Here is a 13143-nt window from a genome sequence, read left to right on the forward strand (position 1 = left end):
ATCCTAAGGATGCCTGTAACATGGGAGGTCTGGCTGAATCTGCACTGGGAGCAGTACCTGGGACACTGGGGTAACTCCTGGAGGCTAATTGATGGCTGTGCTTCTGCTAGAATTCATCCTTTTCAGCCAAGCTTCTGCTTTCTCTTGTGAAAAGAGAGTTTCTTCCCCTTACAGTGCACCAAACAGCAGGAATTCTTAACAAAAAAAAAAAAAAAAAAAAAAAAAAAAAGATCAATGCCTCTGTTCAGTCTCTCCTCATCTACTCCACAGCTAATACACCCACCTGCATTTAAAGGCTCTATTCCCAGTGCCCTCCCACCTGGCATTTGCCCAATTCTATTGTCAAAAGCAAGTGGTGTTGATAACTTTAATTTTATTAAGCTATGGCTCAGGAAACTGAGTCACCAATCTGGTGGCACTACTCATTTGAACTGAGCTTTACTGAAGAGTTCTTCTACACCAGAGCATCTTGCTTAAAATGCAAGAGAATCTCCCAATGCAGACAGAATTCCAAGCCTTAACTAATCCTAGCAATGCTAAACATTATTATGATGGACCCGACACTCATGAATGAGTATCAAGGCCATTTAACAACAAATTAGTAGTCCAAATATATATTACCGGGAATTAGAAAGGACCAAGTTGAAAATAACAGAACTTTAGGAATATTAACAAAGCAGCAGCAGCTATGGGCAAAATGCTAAATTAAACTTCAGATGCCACAAACGGAAAAAAAAGGGGAAGGAATCAGGGTGCAGATTTCTGCATACAAGGCTGTATCTCCAGCCACCCCACTTTATACTAGCAGTTCGGAATGAGTCCTACACAATAAAAGGCCAATCTTTATGCCAACTGCATCATATCCGAACTCGATACACCAGTTCTGGTGCACATATTGACATTACTGGGCCAGGGACTGGCCAAAGTCCATCACAACCAAAAATGCTAATCAGTGGGGATTGTTAGGTGATCCAAGTGGGAGTTAACTGTAACTTAGTGACATGTCTGAACGTTTTTTTTCCAGAAGACTGCCTAGGTTTTTCAGAAAGTGGACTAGGCGATACTTATCCTGCATGAGGTTTGCATTCTCGCATGCTTTATACTGGGACATACCTGTCCTCATGTCCAGATTTCTGATGTAGCCAAGTGTTTCCCATTTTAAAGTTTGGGGTTTGTCTGGGGTTTGGTTTTGTTTTATTATCCTCTGAAATCCATTACATCTTAACCAAACTATCATATCAGTAGCTCTTTGGTCTAGGGCAAAAATATACTTTAAATATTGTATACAGACTTAATAAACTTCTTTAAAATCATACTCTGCTCTAAGATGTTCACACAAGGTAGATCTCTGCTCTCAAATACAAGACTTCCTGTCTTCTACCAATGAAGCACTATCTTGGCAAGCAGAATACAGGAATCCATTTAAGGGTAAAACAGACTTTTAAACCCTGCCTGGCGAAGTGAAGGATAAGATGGCAAGCTACCACAGTAGTTAGATGCATCTTAGTGGAAGAGAACATGATAATCTAAACATCCCTGGGCAATCTCTTGGCCTACAGATCACTGCAGCAACACAAAAAGAGACAGCTTGATCTTTTTAAGTCTTCAACATGAAAGTCAGAATCCAGATGGAGAGATTTATCAAGTCATTCTCCTGTGGACATTAAGACTAGACAAGGGCCATCTCCTTCCAACATCTGTCCCATCTTATAGGCAGCTAGAAATTGACATGTTGTGTGGAGGCAGCACCACTTACTTGGCCTTTTTAAAGAGTCTATTTAGGCCAGAGACCATGCAAGCACACCACGCTTGAGACAACAGAGCCTGCCAGAGCCACAGGGAAAGGGGTATAACAGTCAATGGCTGGTACAAGGTACTGTGAACCTGCTTCATTGTCCAACTGCCAACACAGGAACTCATGGTACTCTGAAAGTAGGTTACTTCAGCGCCTCAAGCCAGTCTCATAGTTGGTTCCCATTCAGGGGTCAGGTTAAAAGCTTCTGATCAGAGGGATGGAAAATTTGGGAGAAAGGTCCCATTAAAGTCCCCCTTCCCTGGATGGGGCATTTGTTTTAATCTTCCTGGAGGGTGCAAAACACCTGCCTGTATTCCCTGGCTTTTTGTTATTCCCAGAAAATATGAAATTAGCTACCCTTCTCAACTAACATTTATCAGACAATCCAGATGAAGTCAAGTAGATTCAAATACTAGGAGTCTAACTATCAAGATCCATAGGTGTCAATATCTGCTTGAGCAGAAGAGCCATGGGTCATGAAGCATGATGTAGAATAAGACAGCTAGGGTGATAGCCAGGGAATTTCCAATATTCAGTGGTTCCCTACAACCAACTAGGTAACCCTCTCCTGTTTTAGCAAAGCACATCACTCCCCCCAGCACAGGTGACTAGAAATCAAGTTTCTCTCAATGAAAAGTAGTGAGGAAGTTGACACTAGATAACAGAGTAATAATGAGGTAGACTGATACTGACTGGCTCCAATCACTTGACTTTACAGAATGAATATAAAAGCTAGCGTGCTCAGAGGCTGCAGAAGTAAATCCTAAGTGTTGGAGTTACCGGTGGCTCACTACCTGAGAATTAGGATATTTAATTTAGATGGGTTCCTCTGCACTGCCTTATACATCCGATTGTACTGTAGCAAAAATAGGTTAGACGGTGTCTACATACTTTTTGAGTCAACATCTTCTCTCTAGCTTCATCATGTATAGCTGGATTCCATGGAGAGAAGCTACAGGAGAAAGGAGAAGCATTATAAAAGCTTATGCAGGTGAAATTAGTGTAAAATAATTTCTAAATTAGATAGGAGTCAGTGACACAAATCATCCAAATTCTACTTTTTCAGCTTTTCCACAATGTGCAAAATATTATTTCCAGCTGAGCACAAAGGTGCATTCTACACTATAGAATGGCATCTTATAGGTTTAATCTACTTGGTAACAAGCACATGGATGCACATTTCTGCCAATATTGACACCAAGAACTTGTTTCTTTAGCAGCCAGATAATTCCTAACAGTACTAACTTCCCAACCCAAATGCTCAACACATCCGTAGAAACTGAAGCCATCATAAAAATATGACCACTGCAGCAGTTCAAGCCACATGTATGCATATTCAACTTGACATACCTGAAAGCAAGGTTCATTTTAAAAAGGTACCTTATTTAAAAGGTGAAGGAACACTTCAGTTACTGCAGTTACACCAACCTTTTGTTGCTGTGACCCTAAATTAGCCACCAACAGGACCTCCCAACCTGGCACTGCGGGGGCTGCTGGGAGTGGAGTGTAGCTGCGACCCACCCACCACTACCAGGCCATGTGAGTGAGTGTATGTATGTGTGGGCCTTTCGTGACCCTGGTTTGGGTCACGCCCAGAGGTTGGGAACCAATGAGTTACTGAATACACAAGGTGAGAACACAATAATCATAATAAACTTACAGAAACAAGTCTGAGTCATTAAACCAGAAGTAACTGCCAAATTAGTACCCATTCAAAAGTTATAGCAGGGCTGTTTTTGAATCTAACAGTCAAACATATGGACTTTGTTATAATCAATTTGCTACTCACGTAATTGCATAGGGATCTTCTATTTTAGGCTGGTCAAATAAGTGACTGCTGCATAGTTTGACACTGTCTACAACCTTACTTTTGAACAGTTGAATGTCTTTTTCATATCTAGAAAAGAAACCAGTTTTAACACTTCATATAACATTAGCAAGGTTGCAAGCTATTTCTAGTCTTCAGACGAGTCAACCAGAAGAACTATGGCTTAGGCTTAGATGCTCACAACCAGCTAACAAGTTGTACTAAGAAGTAATACAGTAAGTACTTCACACCATGTCACAAATGTTTGGTTCTTTTAAAAATCTTATTTTGTCTAAGTAAATAGACTGTTAGTTTGTAAACTATTCATAGTCCAAATAAGTTGAGGACACTTACAGCACTGCAGCCTCTGGATTCAAAGGACTTGTTGTATCAATCTTGTAGAAGACCCTACGAGCATACATTAGTACTTGCCATATGTGATTATGGTTCCGCCTAAATGAAGAATACAGCATTAGTGTGGCATCATCTTCAATAATCAAAAGACTACATGTCTACTTCAATACTGACCTCCATTTTGCAAATGCTCTTTTCACATCCAGTTCACCCGAGAGGGGATCTACTAGTGGATGAAAGACTGGTAGATCAAAAACCAAGCGCTGCAGTAGAGAGGGAAAAGAAAATTTCCAAGTCACTTTACAAAAGTCAAAATCTAGGTGTAAATTCACTTATTGATAAAAACAAGGATTTATAGCTATGCACTTCATGGCTAGCACACAGTTAAGAATTTGGGCATAAGTAAAAAGAGACCTCTTAAGAGTCGCTTGTGATAGAAAGCCATTTTTTATTTTTTTTGTTAGAAGTTACACTTAACATTTCTCTAGTCTCACTCAAGACATTTCCATTTTATTCTGAATGTTTAACAGCATAGCCTTTTGGCCAATCCCACTTCAAGGTCATAGCTTTTACACTTTTTCCTGTCTAAATCCCTGTAAGCTGACTATTAGTTTTGATAGGAAAATGATTTCAAACACCAAAGGTGGCATACATATATAGATACTGGCATAAAGCATGCCATTAAGTTTTGACATTACTTGATGTTTCCCCACTGATAATGTCCCTGTAAAAGGGACATTGAAGCTCCTTGTAAAAGACTATCAAGTGAACTGGTTGCTTTCAGCTTTTAGTGACTGCTGTTTTCAGCCAAGATAGCCTCCCCATAGGATCAGAATTATTTTTCTAGAAACTTGGACAAACTCCCTCAGTTTGCTCCGAAAGCAGCTAAACAAACTGATCTCTCAGGAATGGACAAAGTATTCTAGTACATACCTAGGTGTGGTCATGCAGTATATGCTGCTGTAAACATTTGCAGCAGCACATACCACACAGTCCATTGTTCTCCGCACTGCAAGGGCATGCTGCTTGAGCGTGCACTGCACCAGGTTTTTTGACCCCCTGAATACCCAGGGGTCAAAAAAACCCACAAAACAAACAAACAAACAAAAAAAAAAACAGAGCAACGCACACTTGGCCAGCACTTGCTGCTGAAAAGTGGAGCTGGCCCGCCCAGAGCCAGGCTCCGCTGCCTGCCAGGCTCCAAGGAGCAGAATCACTACAGCTGCAACCTCGGGAGGCCCCCAGGTAAAAGCTGCTGGCCCCAGCCTCCCTTACCCCACCTGGGACAACTTGCCACATGCCAAAGCATACATGGCACAGGTGTGTTCCTGGGGAACCGAGTATCCATGAGCATCTGGACATGCCCTAGTTGTACAAAGGTATGCAAAATGAATATTGCTGTGCAAAAAAAAACGTGTAAAAGGCTCAGCAGAAAGAAGTTAAGACTCCCTCTTCTCACCCCCGTTTTCTTGCAACTTTCCCTGTTTTATGTGCAACAAATTCATATGCCAGAAATACTGCAGTTTAACAGAAGGCCAAGCATTGCATTGATATCTTACTACATTATTATTTCTGTGCGTAGTTTTTTTTTTGTTCATGCTTACAGTTTGGCACTTAATTTACATAATCAAAGCTGTAACAAAAATTAGAGAAACAATACAAGCAATTCCCTTTCAGCTTAAGAAGTGATTAGTTGTCAGCTACTCTAAGAGAGACCTACGCATCCAGTGTTTTACAATAACCTCTCAGTGAGGCTTGGCAACCAAAATTTAGGGCCCAAAATCACTAGTAGATAAGTGAATGAGCTACGCACAGTTAACGTCACTCCCTAAGCAGTCTGGGAGGAGTTACTATAAAGAAATGCTTTCTCCAGATCACAAGCAGGGTACAGCGAAAGCTCTAGCCACATAGCAGCAGTGCAGTTTTCACTACCTCAGTGAACTAAACCAGTTCAACACATTTTCGTCTAACCCCTAAAAAGGAAGGAGTCAAAAAAAAAAATCAGTTAAATAAAACACTTACCGGGCAATCACCATCTGGGTAGTTATCAGGAATATAGACTGTAAATTTAAACACCCCATCCTGGTAGAGTCCATGCCTAATAAATATTACTCCAAACCACACTGCAAGCAAAGAGAATCATGAATGGGTACAAGCCACTCAAAAAGATAGGATAATTGAAACACCTGCTCCTGAACTTACTTAATGCTGATCGGTAAGAAGGCTGCACGTAGACTCCTGGTAACTTCTGCTTTACAACCAAGGTGCTGTAATTAGAATCAGTGTTTCAAATGAATAGGTCCAACAAGGACTGTATTGATCTAATACAATCTGCAGCAGGAGTTAAAAGAAAGCCTTTTTTGGCAGGGGAGGGAAGAAAAGAAAAAGGGGTCTACTAATATTTTTTTAAATGTCCTACAAATCCCTTGTTAAAAGTTGTGCGCTCAGAGGAGAAAGAACAAGGAACTAAGAAATTGTTTCCCTCCACCCTTTCATTTAAAGGGACACAGACCACATCTACATGAGATGACTGTGCAGTAACAACTGCGCGGTTAGCATTTAGTACTTGCGTACACAAGTATTAAATGACTGAACAATAACCAGTGTTACTGTGCAGTAGTGTCCCCACACAGCTTCATGGGGACACTAACTGCACTGTAGCTCTTTACTGCTGTGTAGTACAACATTGCATCATGGTTCCTGACGTGCAATACCACTGCGCAGTAGTAACAAGCTACTGTCTAGTGAGCGTCTTGTGTATATGCAGCCACTACTGGGAAGTTTACTCCTTTTTATTATACGATTATTGTAGTTGAAAGTCTAATCTTTGAATATTAAAATGCCAACACATTTTCAGTTTCTACTTATAGCGAGTGTCTTCAGTTTTTAGGTCTTAAGCTTCTCTTTTAACCGTGTTAAGACAGGCAAATTTTAAAAGCTACACTAACAGAGGCACTTTAGGACAAATGCACTGACTACTACTTGGTAATAACTTAAGGGGGGGAAAAAAAGGAACCCATCCTTAACATACAACTTAGAGATGTTTTTCAGTCATAAACTATGACTTTACCTGCAAGTGAGGTAGTTTTTCCTGCAAGAGATGAAAAGAACAAGAAAGTGTGTGCAAGACAATGCCAACAGGAACAGGCTAAGCCATTTGGTCCAAAGCAAACAGGAGGAGGCAGGCTGAGCCCCTACCCTACTTGACATTTCTTATCATGCAAGTCATCAACTTGTAACTTTAGGTCACACCTGTCAGTGCAATATGACCTGTTTCCCCACCCACCTCTACCCCCTCTCCCCTTCATGAGACAAAGTAGGGGTTGCAAACCTGCAGCATGCATGCCATAAGTGGCACAGGAAGCCTGTTTGTGGTACACAGCACACTGGGAAGGGGACAGGCAGCACAGTGGCAGATGAACTAGAGCAGCCCTCAGGGAGGGTAAGAGTCTGATCTGTGGCATGCCAGCCAAAAAGGTTGGGTTCAACTGATATAAAAACACTTGTCATTACCATGCTAATACAGAATAAGAGGACTGAGTCTTACTGAAAATAGAAGGCCACTACTGGCCTAGTAACTGCCACGAACGGCATCAGATACAACTAGATCAAACATTATTTGTTACAGAAGCCCTCATAAGTGAAGTGCCTCATTTGCCCTAATGCATCAGCAATTACTTAAAACTGCTTTGGGATACTCAGCAATGTCATCATAAGATAGACTCATACAGTCAGAGGGGATGGACACCCCCTCCACACACACAATGCAGCTCAGGCAGAAGTCTGTATAACATTCTTAATAGAAAGGTTTTTTGTGTTTTTGGTTTGTTTTTACAAGAGCTCTCATTTTCCACTTAATGATTTTTAATGCAGAGTATGAGCATTAGCATTGCATCAGGGCTTAAGGAAGTTACATTCCAAAAGCAGCTGCACAGCTAAGAATTCACAGACAGCACTGCAAGTCACGTATTTCACAGCACAGATAAGCAAGTTATTAAAATGAAGTTGTATAAATAAATATGCACTTGTTTTCAGATTGTCTGGACACTTCTGTGGAAAGCAAAATGCTGACTATTTACACTGCAGCAGCTCCTCTCCTTGAAAGCTTCATGCTAGAAACCATTAGGACCATTCCATTACTAGCATCTATTTCTATGGTTGAAAGAGGCAGTCCACCTGTTACCCCATATTACCAAAAAGTTACGAAAGGAGTACAGTCTACTCCAATTAGAGATATATATGCCTTTTTGCTGCTTCCAGAGAGGACATTTCCTGGCATTAAAACAGTTTTTGATATCCTGTCAGAATGTTAAAGCTCCTCACCTTCTACAGCTACTTACCCCTCTCCAGATGCAAGCAATTTTGTATTCTTTTCTGCATAAATGATTATGCATATTGTTCTTACAAAGTCCAAAAATACAAGAACTATTACAGCTGTTCCTTACATGTTTTTTTTTGGAGCTTAAGGCCAAAAAGGAAAAAATGTAAAATTAAATAAATAAATAAAATTATATATTCAACTTACAATTCTGCCAGGAGGGAGTACTCCAAGTAGAAAGGCCCATAGGAGGCATGTGTTCCATTTGTAGACTGGGAAGAAGGGGCAGGGGAAGCAGGTTTAGTTACTGGCACAGTATTTTTAGGAATAGAAGGCAACTGTTTCTTTGTAGAGGTGCGTGGAGGACTGGTTCTCAGCTCTCCAGTCAAAGTCTTTTCTTCAGCTTCAGGTCTCTGTTACATAAAGCACATGACACATTTCCACTCAAGTTTGTGCAAGAATCGTAGCGCAAGTTTAAGATTTTATAGAACAGACATACACATGCTCCCTCCCACCCCCCAAGTTACACTTGGGATTTAGAGATGCTATCTTATTTGTTCTTACAAACTCACAGATGATTGATACCAAATTTCCTTCCTTTACAGAATTTGACTTGATTAGAAACAGCTTGTTATTATGAAATCAGAACTCTGCTCAAACTTCAGCCAGTATCTACTAGTTTAGGTCTACAAATTAAAGCAAATCTATAAAAGTCTTCACAATGTTTACTCAAACCTAATACCTGCCTCTAAAACACTAGCAAAGAATTGACTGATTCTGAAACACCTACCATACTCAGATAAACTGTAACAACTCTCCCAACAGACTTAGTTACACACTGCACAGTGGAGATCTTAGAAGTAGCACAGTAAAGCAGAGGTGAAACAAAGTATTACGTTCTGGAGAACAGAGTTGCAGTAAGGAATGCCTTCCACTTCAATCTTGTGCTGAGGCAGCCACATCATAACTGCATTGATTATGCTAGCCTGCCCTTAGTGTTTTAGAATCAGAACCAGGTACTGGATGAATTACAGACAGCAGAAACTGTTCATGGAGGTAACATACAGATGTTCTTTAAACAAATGCTTAACAATCTGATATATTAGACAGTATAATCTATAGTTGGCTATCTGCCCACAAAAGGATCACAAGCAGTCAGGTCCAACATGTCTTGTTAAGAGTTTGAGAAATGGATTAACTGAAAAATATCCAAACAAATACTACCATTATAACTTGCACCACTGCTGGTAATCTGAGACAGAGGACTGAGACTGAGCTTTGTACGAGAACGTATGTCTAAATGGTAGCATAATGCAAAGAGTCATCTCAACTGTGTTATGAACCTATTTACTTATTATTTAGATGTATATCCTGTCCTACCTAAAAAGGCTCAAGCCAACTTACAACAGAAGACAGCCCATAAGATAAGAAACAAGAGATTCTTGACATTCCATAACCTTAAAATGTCCACCCCCACCAACCTTCCTGCCAGTACCCTGGCTACGGACAGAAGTTGCACATAAACTAGTTTAAGTGACCAGAAACCAGTTCAAATCTGTAACACAACAGAAGTTCAGTGTACTTAAACCACTTTCAAAATGGCTGAAAACTGGTTTAAAATAAACCTGGTTGGATAAAATATCAGACTTAACCAATTTAGGTCAAACCAGTTTATGAAGCTTGTCCCAGACCCCTTCCCAGTTCAAGTTGGCTCACAGTTCCCCAGCATCTCAGGATGCTTTGCAGCCCTGGGCTGAGCTGTCTGCTCCAGCCAAGCCTAGCTGTAGCGCTCTGGCTAGTTGAGAAATGGATGGGAGTACCCAAGTGTGGACCCCAAATGGAGTCTGCCTTGGGGAAGGGGGAGAAAAGGGGGACCAGCCCCCACAGGATTTTCCCCTGCTCAAGCAGAGAGGCAGGTATGGCCAGGCCCCAGCCACGGCCAGCATGCTGGGGTAGGGGGCGGGGGGGAGAAGGGGTGGTTTAAACCCGCACATTAGCTCACATGGGACCCCAGCCTGGGTCTGCCTGGGAAGTGGGGGTGGGGACAGACTCTGCTTGAGCAGGGAACAGTGTGGGCAAAAGTCTAGCAGGGACTGCCTCCCCCCCAGCAGACCGCAGTGGGTTTAAGTCCCCTGCTCCCTCCCCACCTCAGTGTACTGGCCCCACACCAGAGTGCGGCCATGCTACCCGCTCTTCACTTGAGTGCGAAGTAGGGGCAAAAGCCTGGTAACGGTTCCCCCCCTCCCCCCAAGCAGGGAACCTGAGGGCAAATGTCAGGAAGCAGGGGGTGCAAAAACTTGGCAGGGACTGCCCCTCATTGGCAGACCGTAGCTGGGGTCTTGTGCCGACCAGATCCCTCTCAGCATGGTTGCTCAGGCCCAGGAGTGGGGGTAAGCCTGGCACCTTCCCCAGCAGACCTGGGCTGGAGCCCCATGTGGGCCACGGTTTAAAGTCCCCTTCCCAGTGTGCTAGCCCCGGGCTGGGGCCTGACCACATCCCCCCTCCACTTAAGCAGGGAGAAGTGAGGGAAAAAGCCCTGGAAGGCTTCTCTCCCAGCTTCCCTCCCTTCCCTTTAGTAGCAAACAGCAGACTGGGAGGCACGCTCTAGCACCCCCCAGCTTCAGGCCTGAGCCACTGCAGGCATGTGGGCTGCATTTCTGGAATCAAAAGTGACTGTGTGTTGACTTGCTTCTCCGTTCAGTCCAAGCAGTTTAGACTAATCTGCAAAAGTTGAATCAATTCAGCCTCTGGCTTTTTGACAGTCTGCATTTAGCCTGAGAGCAAACCCTCCCAATCATACCAGTGTGTTTCCTAATCCCATTCACATATCAGTGTACACAAGACCTCTTCCCACTCATCCCCTCCCCAATAGCTACTCAATCCCATTCCCCTACTTCTCACCCAAGGGAGATCCCTCTCCTCCTACCCCCTCCCCGCAGTGTCCCTTCCAACCCACACCTCTCCCCTACTAGGATCTGAGGCTGTCCCCAAAAGACACACACATCCCCCCCATTGCTTCCAATAAACACAACTCTGAATTCAAAAAACCTAACACAGAAACAAAGAAAGACCTTCTGCCAGTGCCTCCACCCCCAGTGAAGGGCAGTGCCCAAGGGCAACTTTAGGAGTCATCTGGTAGCCTTTTTGTCAATACTTTAAAGCAACACTTTTGAACTGGTGTGCCAAGGCATGCTGGTGTGCCAGGAGAAGACTCGCACATGTGTTGGCTGTGGGACAAAAAGACCAGCCAAACAGAAGGAAGTTCATCTACTGCACGTGTTGCCTGTGGGGGATGCACTGTTTGCCAGCCTCTGAACAGCTGTGCCATGAAATTTTGCCACAGCCATGAGCTACAATGAGCACATGGGGAATGCCTTAACAGGTGTACCACAGAAAGGTTGAGAAACACTGCTTTAAAGCGCTGTCACCATAAGCACCCAAGTTATTCATAATTTGAAGGATATATGCTTATTTCACTACGCAAAATAAAAAGATGTTCTCACCTAAACGGAAGGAAGGCTACACTTAGAAGCACAACACCTGTAGTGATCAGTAATTATGCGCATAAGTTTAGCAATACAGCTCCAGTTTGAGAAGGCATGTTTATCACAAATTAGTCAAATTAATGCAAAATCCATGATAGTAAAACTATGGCATTCCCTAGCATTCTTACTTGACTGACTCCACACTTATGACTTGCATATAAGAGTCCTTTAACATACAGTTTAGAGAAGAAAAAATCCTCATGTCTGTATAAGTCAAGTATTCCTATCTAAATTCTCATCGCTATGGCCATTAGCCACCCTCTGAAGGCTGGAAAGAAAGCAAACTAAGGTAGGTTTTTGATTCATAGGTACAATTACAATCAGCCACATGAGAAGCAAACTACTGTGACAGCAAGCTATGCAGCTATGCTTTTTCTTCCCCAGCAGAGCTGAAGATAGATAGCTGCAAATAGCAGGTTGTAATAATCATTTACTTAAATGATGTTGATGGGTTTTAAAGGAATCTCTAGTGGGGTGCAAAAGGTTTTTTTAAGTTTTACAAGAAAAAGGTCTAGTTACATCTTAACCATTGGTTTAACCCAGAGCATCAATACCATAAAAACTGTAACAAGTTTGGCTAAGAACAGCAACACAGCTCAAGTTACCAATATCTGTCTCTGAGGTGTTCACAAATTTGACCTTCACGTAAGGATTCCAAGCTACAAGTAATGTAGACATTATGCTGCAATAAAAGCAGCACATCAGATACTTTTACTAGAGTGCAATCTTAGCCACTGACTACCGCTACTTCCCATTGTACCTCTAGAATTATCCAAGTTGGACTAAAGGCTTAGTATTTTTATAATCCTCTTAAGGAGATTTCCTTCCCAATTTGGAATCTGTGAGATCCCATTTGTAGTTATTTTATATAGTTATTGGGGTAATTTAAGTTCACATTTGTTTTGAAATACTGTCCAGGGCAGTTTGAAGAGGGATGAACATCTCTGTAATGAATATGCTCCATTCATTACAATATCTACCTTGCGTGCAGAACTTGTAGACATGCTCCAGAAAGGGTTCATAACGTGTATGCCGAGCAAAGGACAACTTCTCTACGTCTTCAGACTCTCCAATGCAGTCACTCTTTCCTTAAAAAAAAAACAAAACAAAACAAAACAAAAAACACCAAAAAACCACAGTATTAGATAATAGAGAGTCTGCATCTTAACATGCAAGCAACATGTATTTAGGGACATATCTAATAGTTAATTAAAATGAAGTAAATCCAACAGAAGTTTCTACTATAGCAGCAGACAACTTCAACAAGTTTTTAACACCTCCTCTTCATTAAAACACAAAAACATTCATACAGTCACCTCTATTT

The 13143-nt window shown here is 42.0% G+C and overlaps 1 protein-coding gene across 4 annotated transcripts in view; it reads right to left on the reverse strand.

The window, feature by feature from the left end:
- Positions 1–12931, reverse strand: part of AKTIP (AKT interacting protein) — a 19109-nt gene extending 6178 nt beyond the window's left edge. For 2 of the 4 annotated variants that reach the window (XR_002095426.1, XR_002095425.1), the window contains exons 1-9: positions 12800–12931; positions 8482–8687; positions 6159–6223; positions 5979–6079; positions 4131–4219; positions 3957–4055; positions 3585–3692; positions 2687–2747; positions 1114–1254 (exon numbers count right to left, since the gene is read on the reverse strand). Coding sequence is in view for 2 of the 4 variants with exons in the window: in XM_019505717.1 (XP_019361262.1) it covers positions 2687–2747; positions 3585–3692; positions 3957–4055; positions 4131–4219; positions 5979–6079; positions 6159–6223; positions 8482–8687; positions 12800–12841 (771 nt within the window). In the remaining 2 variants the exon portion in view is untranslated. The remainder of the gene's footprint in view (positions 1–1113; positions 1255–2686; positions 2748–3584; positions 3693–3956; positions 4056–4130; positions 4220–5978; positions 6080–6158; positions 6224–8481; positions 8688–12799) is intronic. The other 2 variants (XM_019505717.1, XM_019505716.1) reach the window with 1 other exon arrangement.
- Positions 12932–13143: the final 212 nt, after the last annotated feature.

The sequence above is a fragment of the Gavialis gangeticus genome, unplaced genomic scaffold, assembly GCF_001723915.1.
Source record: "Gavialis gangeticus isolate Ggan-Ray unplaced genomic scaffold, GavGan_comp1, whole genome shotgun sequence".
NCBI lineage: Eukaryota > Metazoa > Chordata > Crocodylia > Gavialidae > Gavialis > Gavialis gangeticus.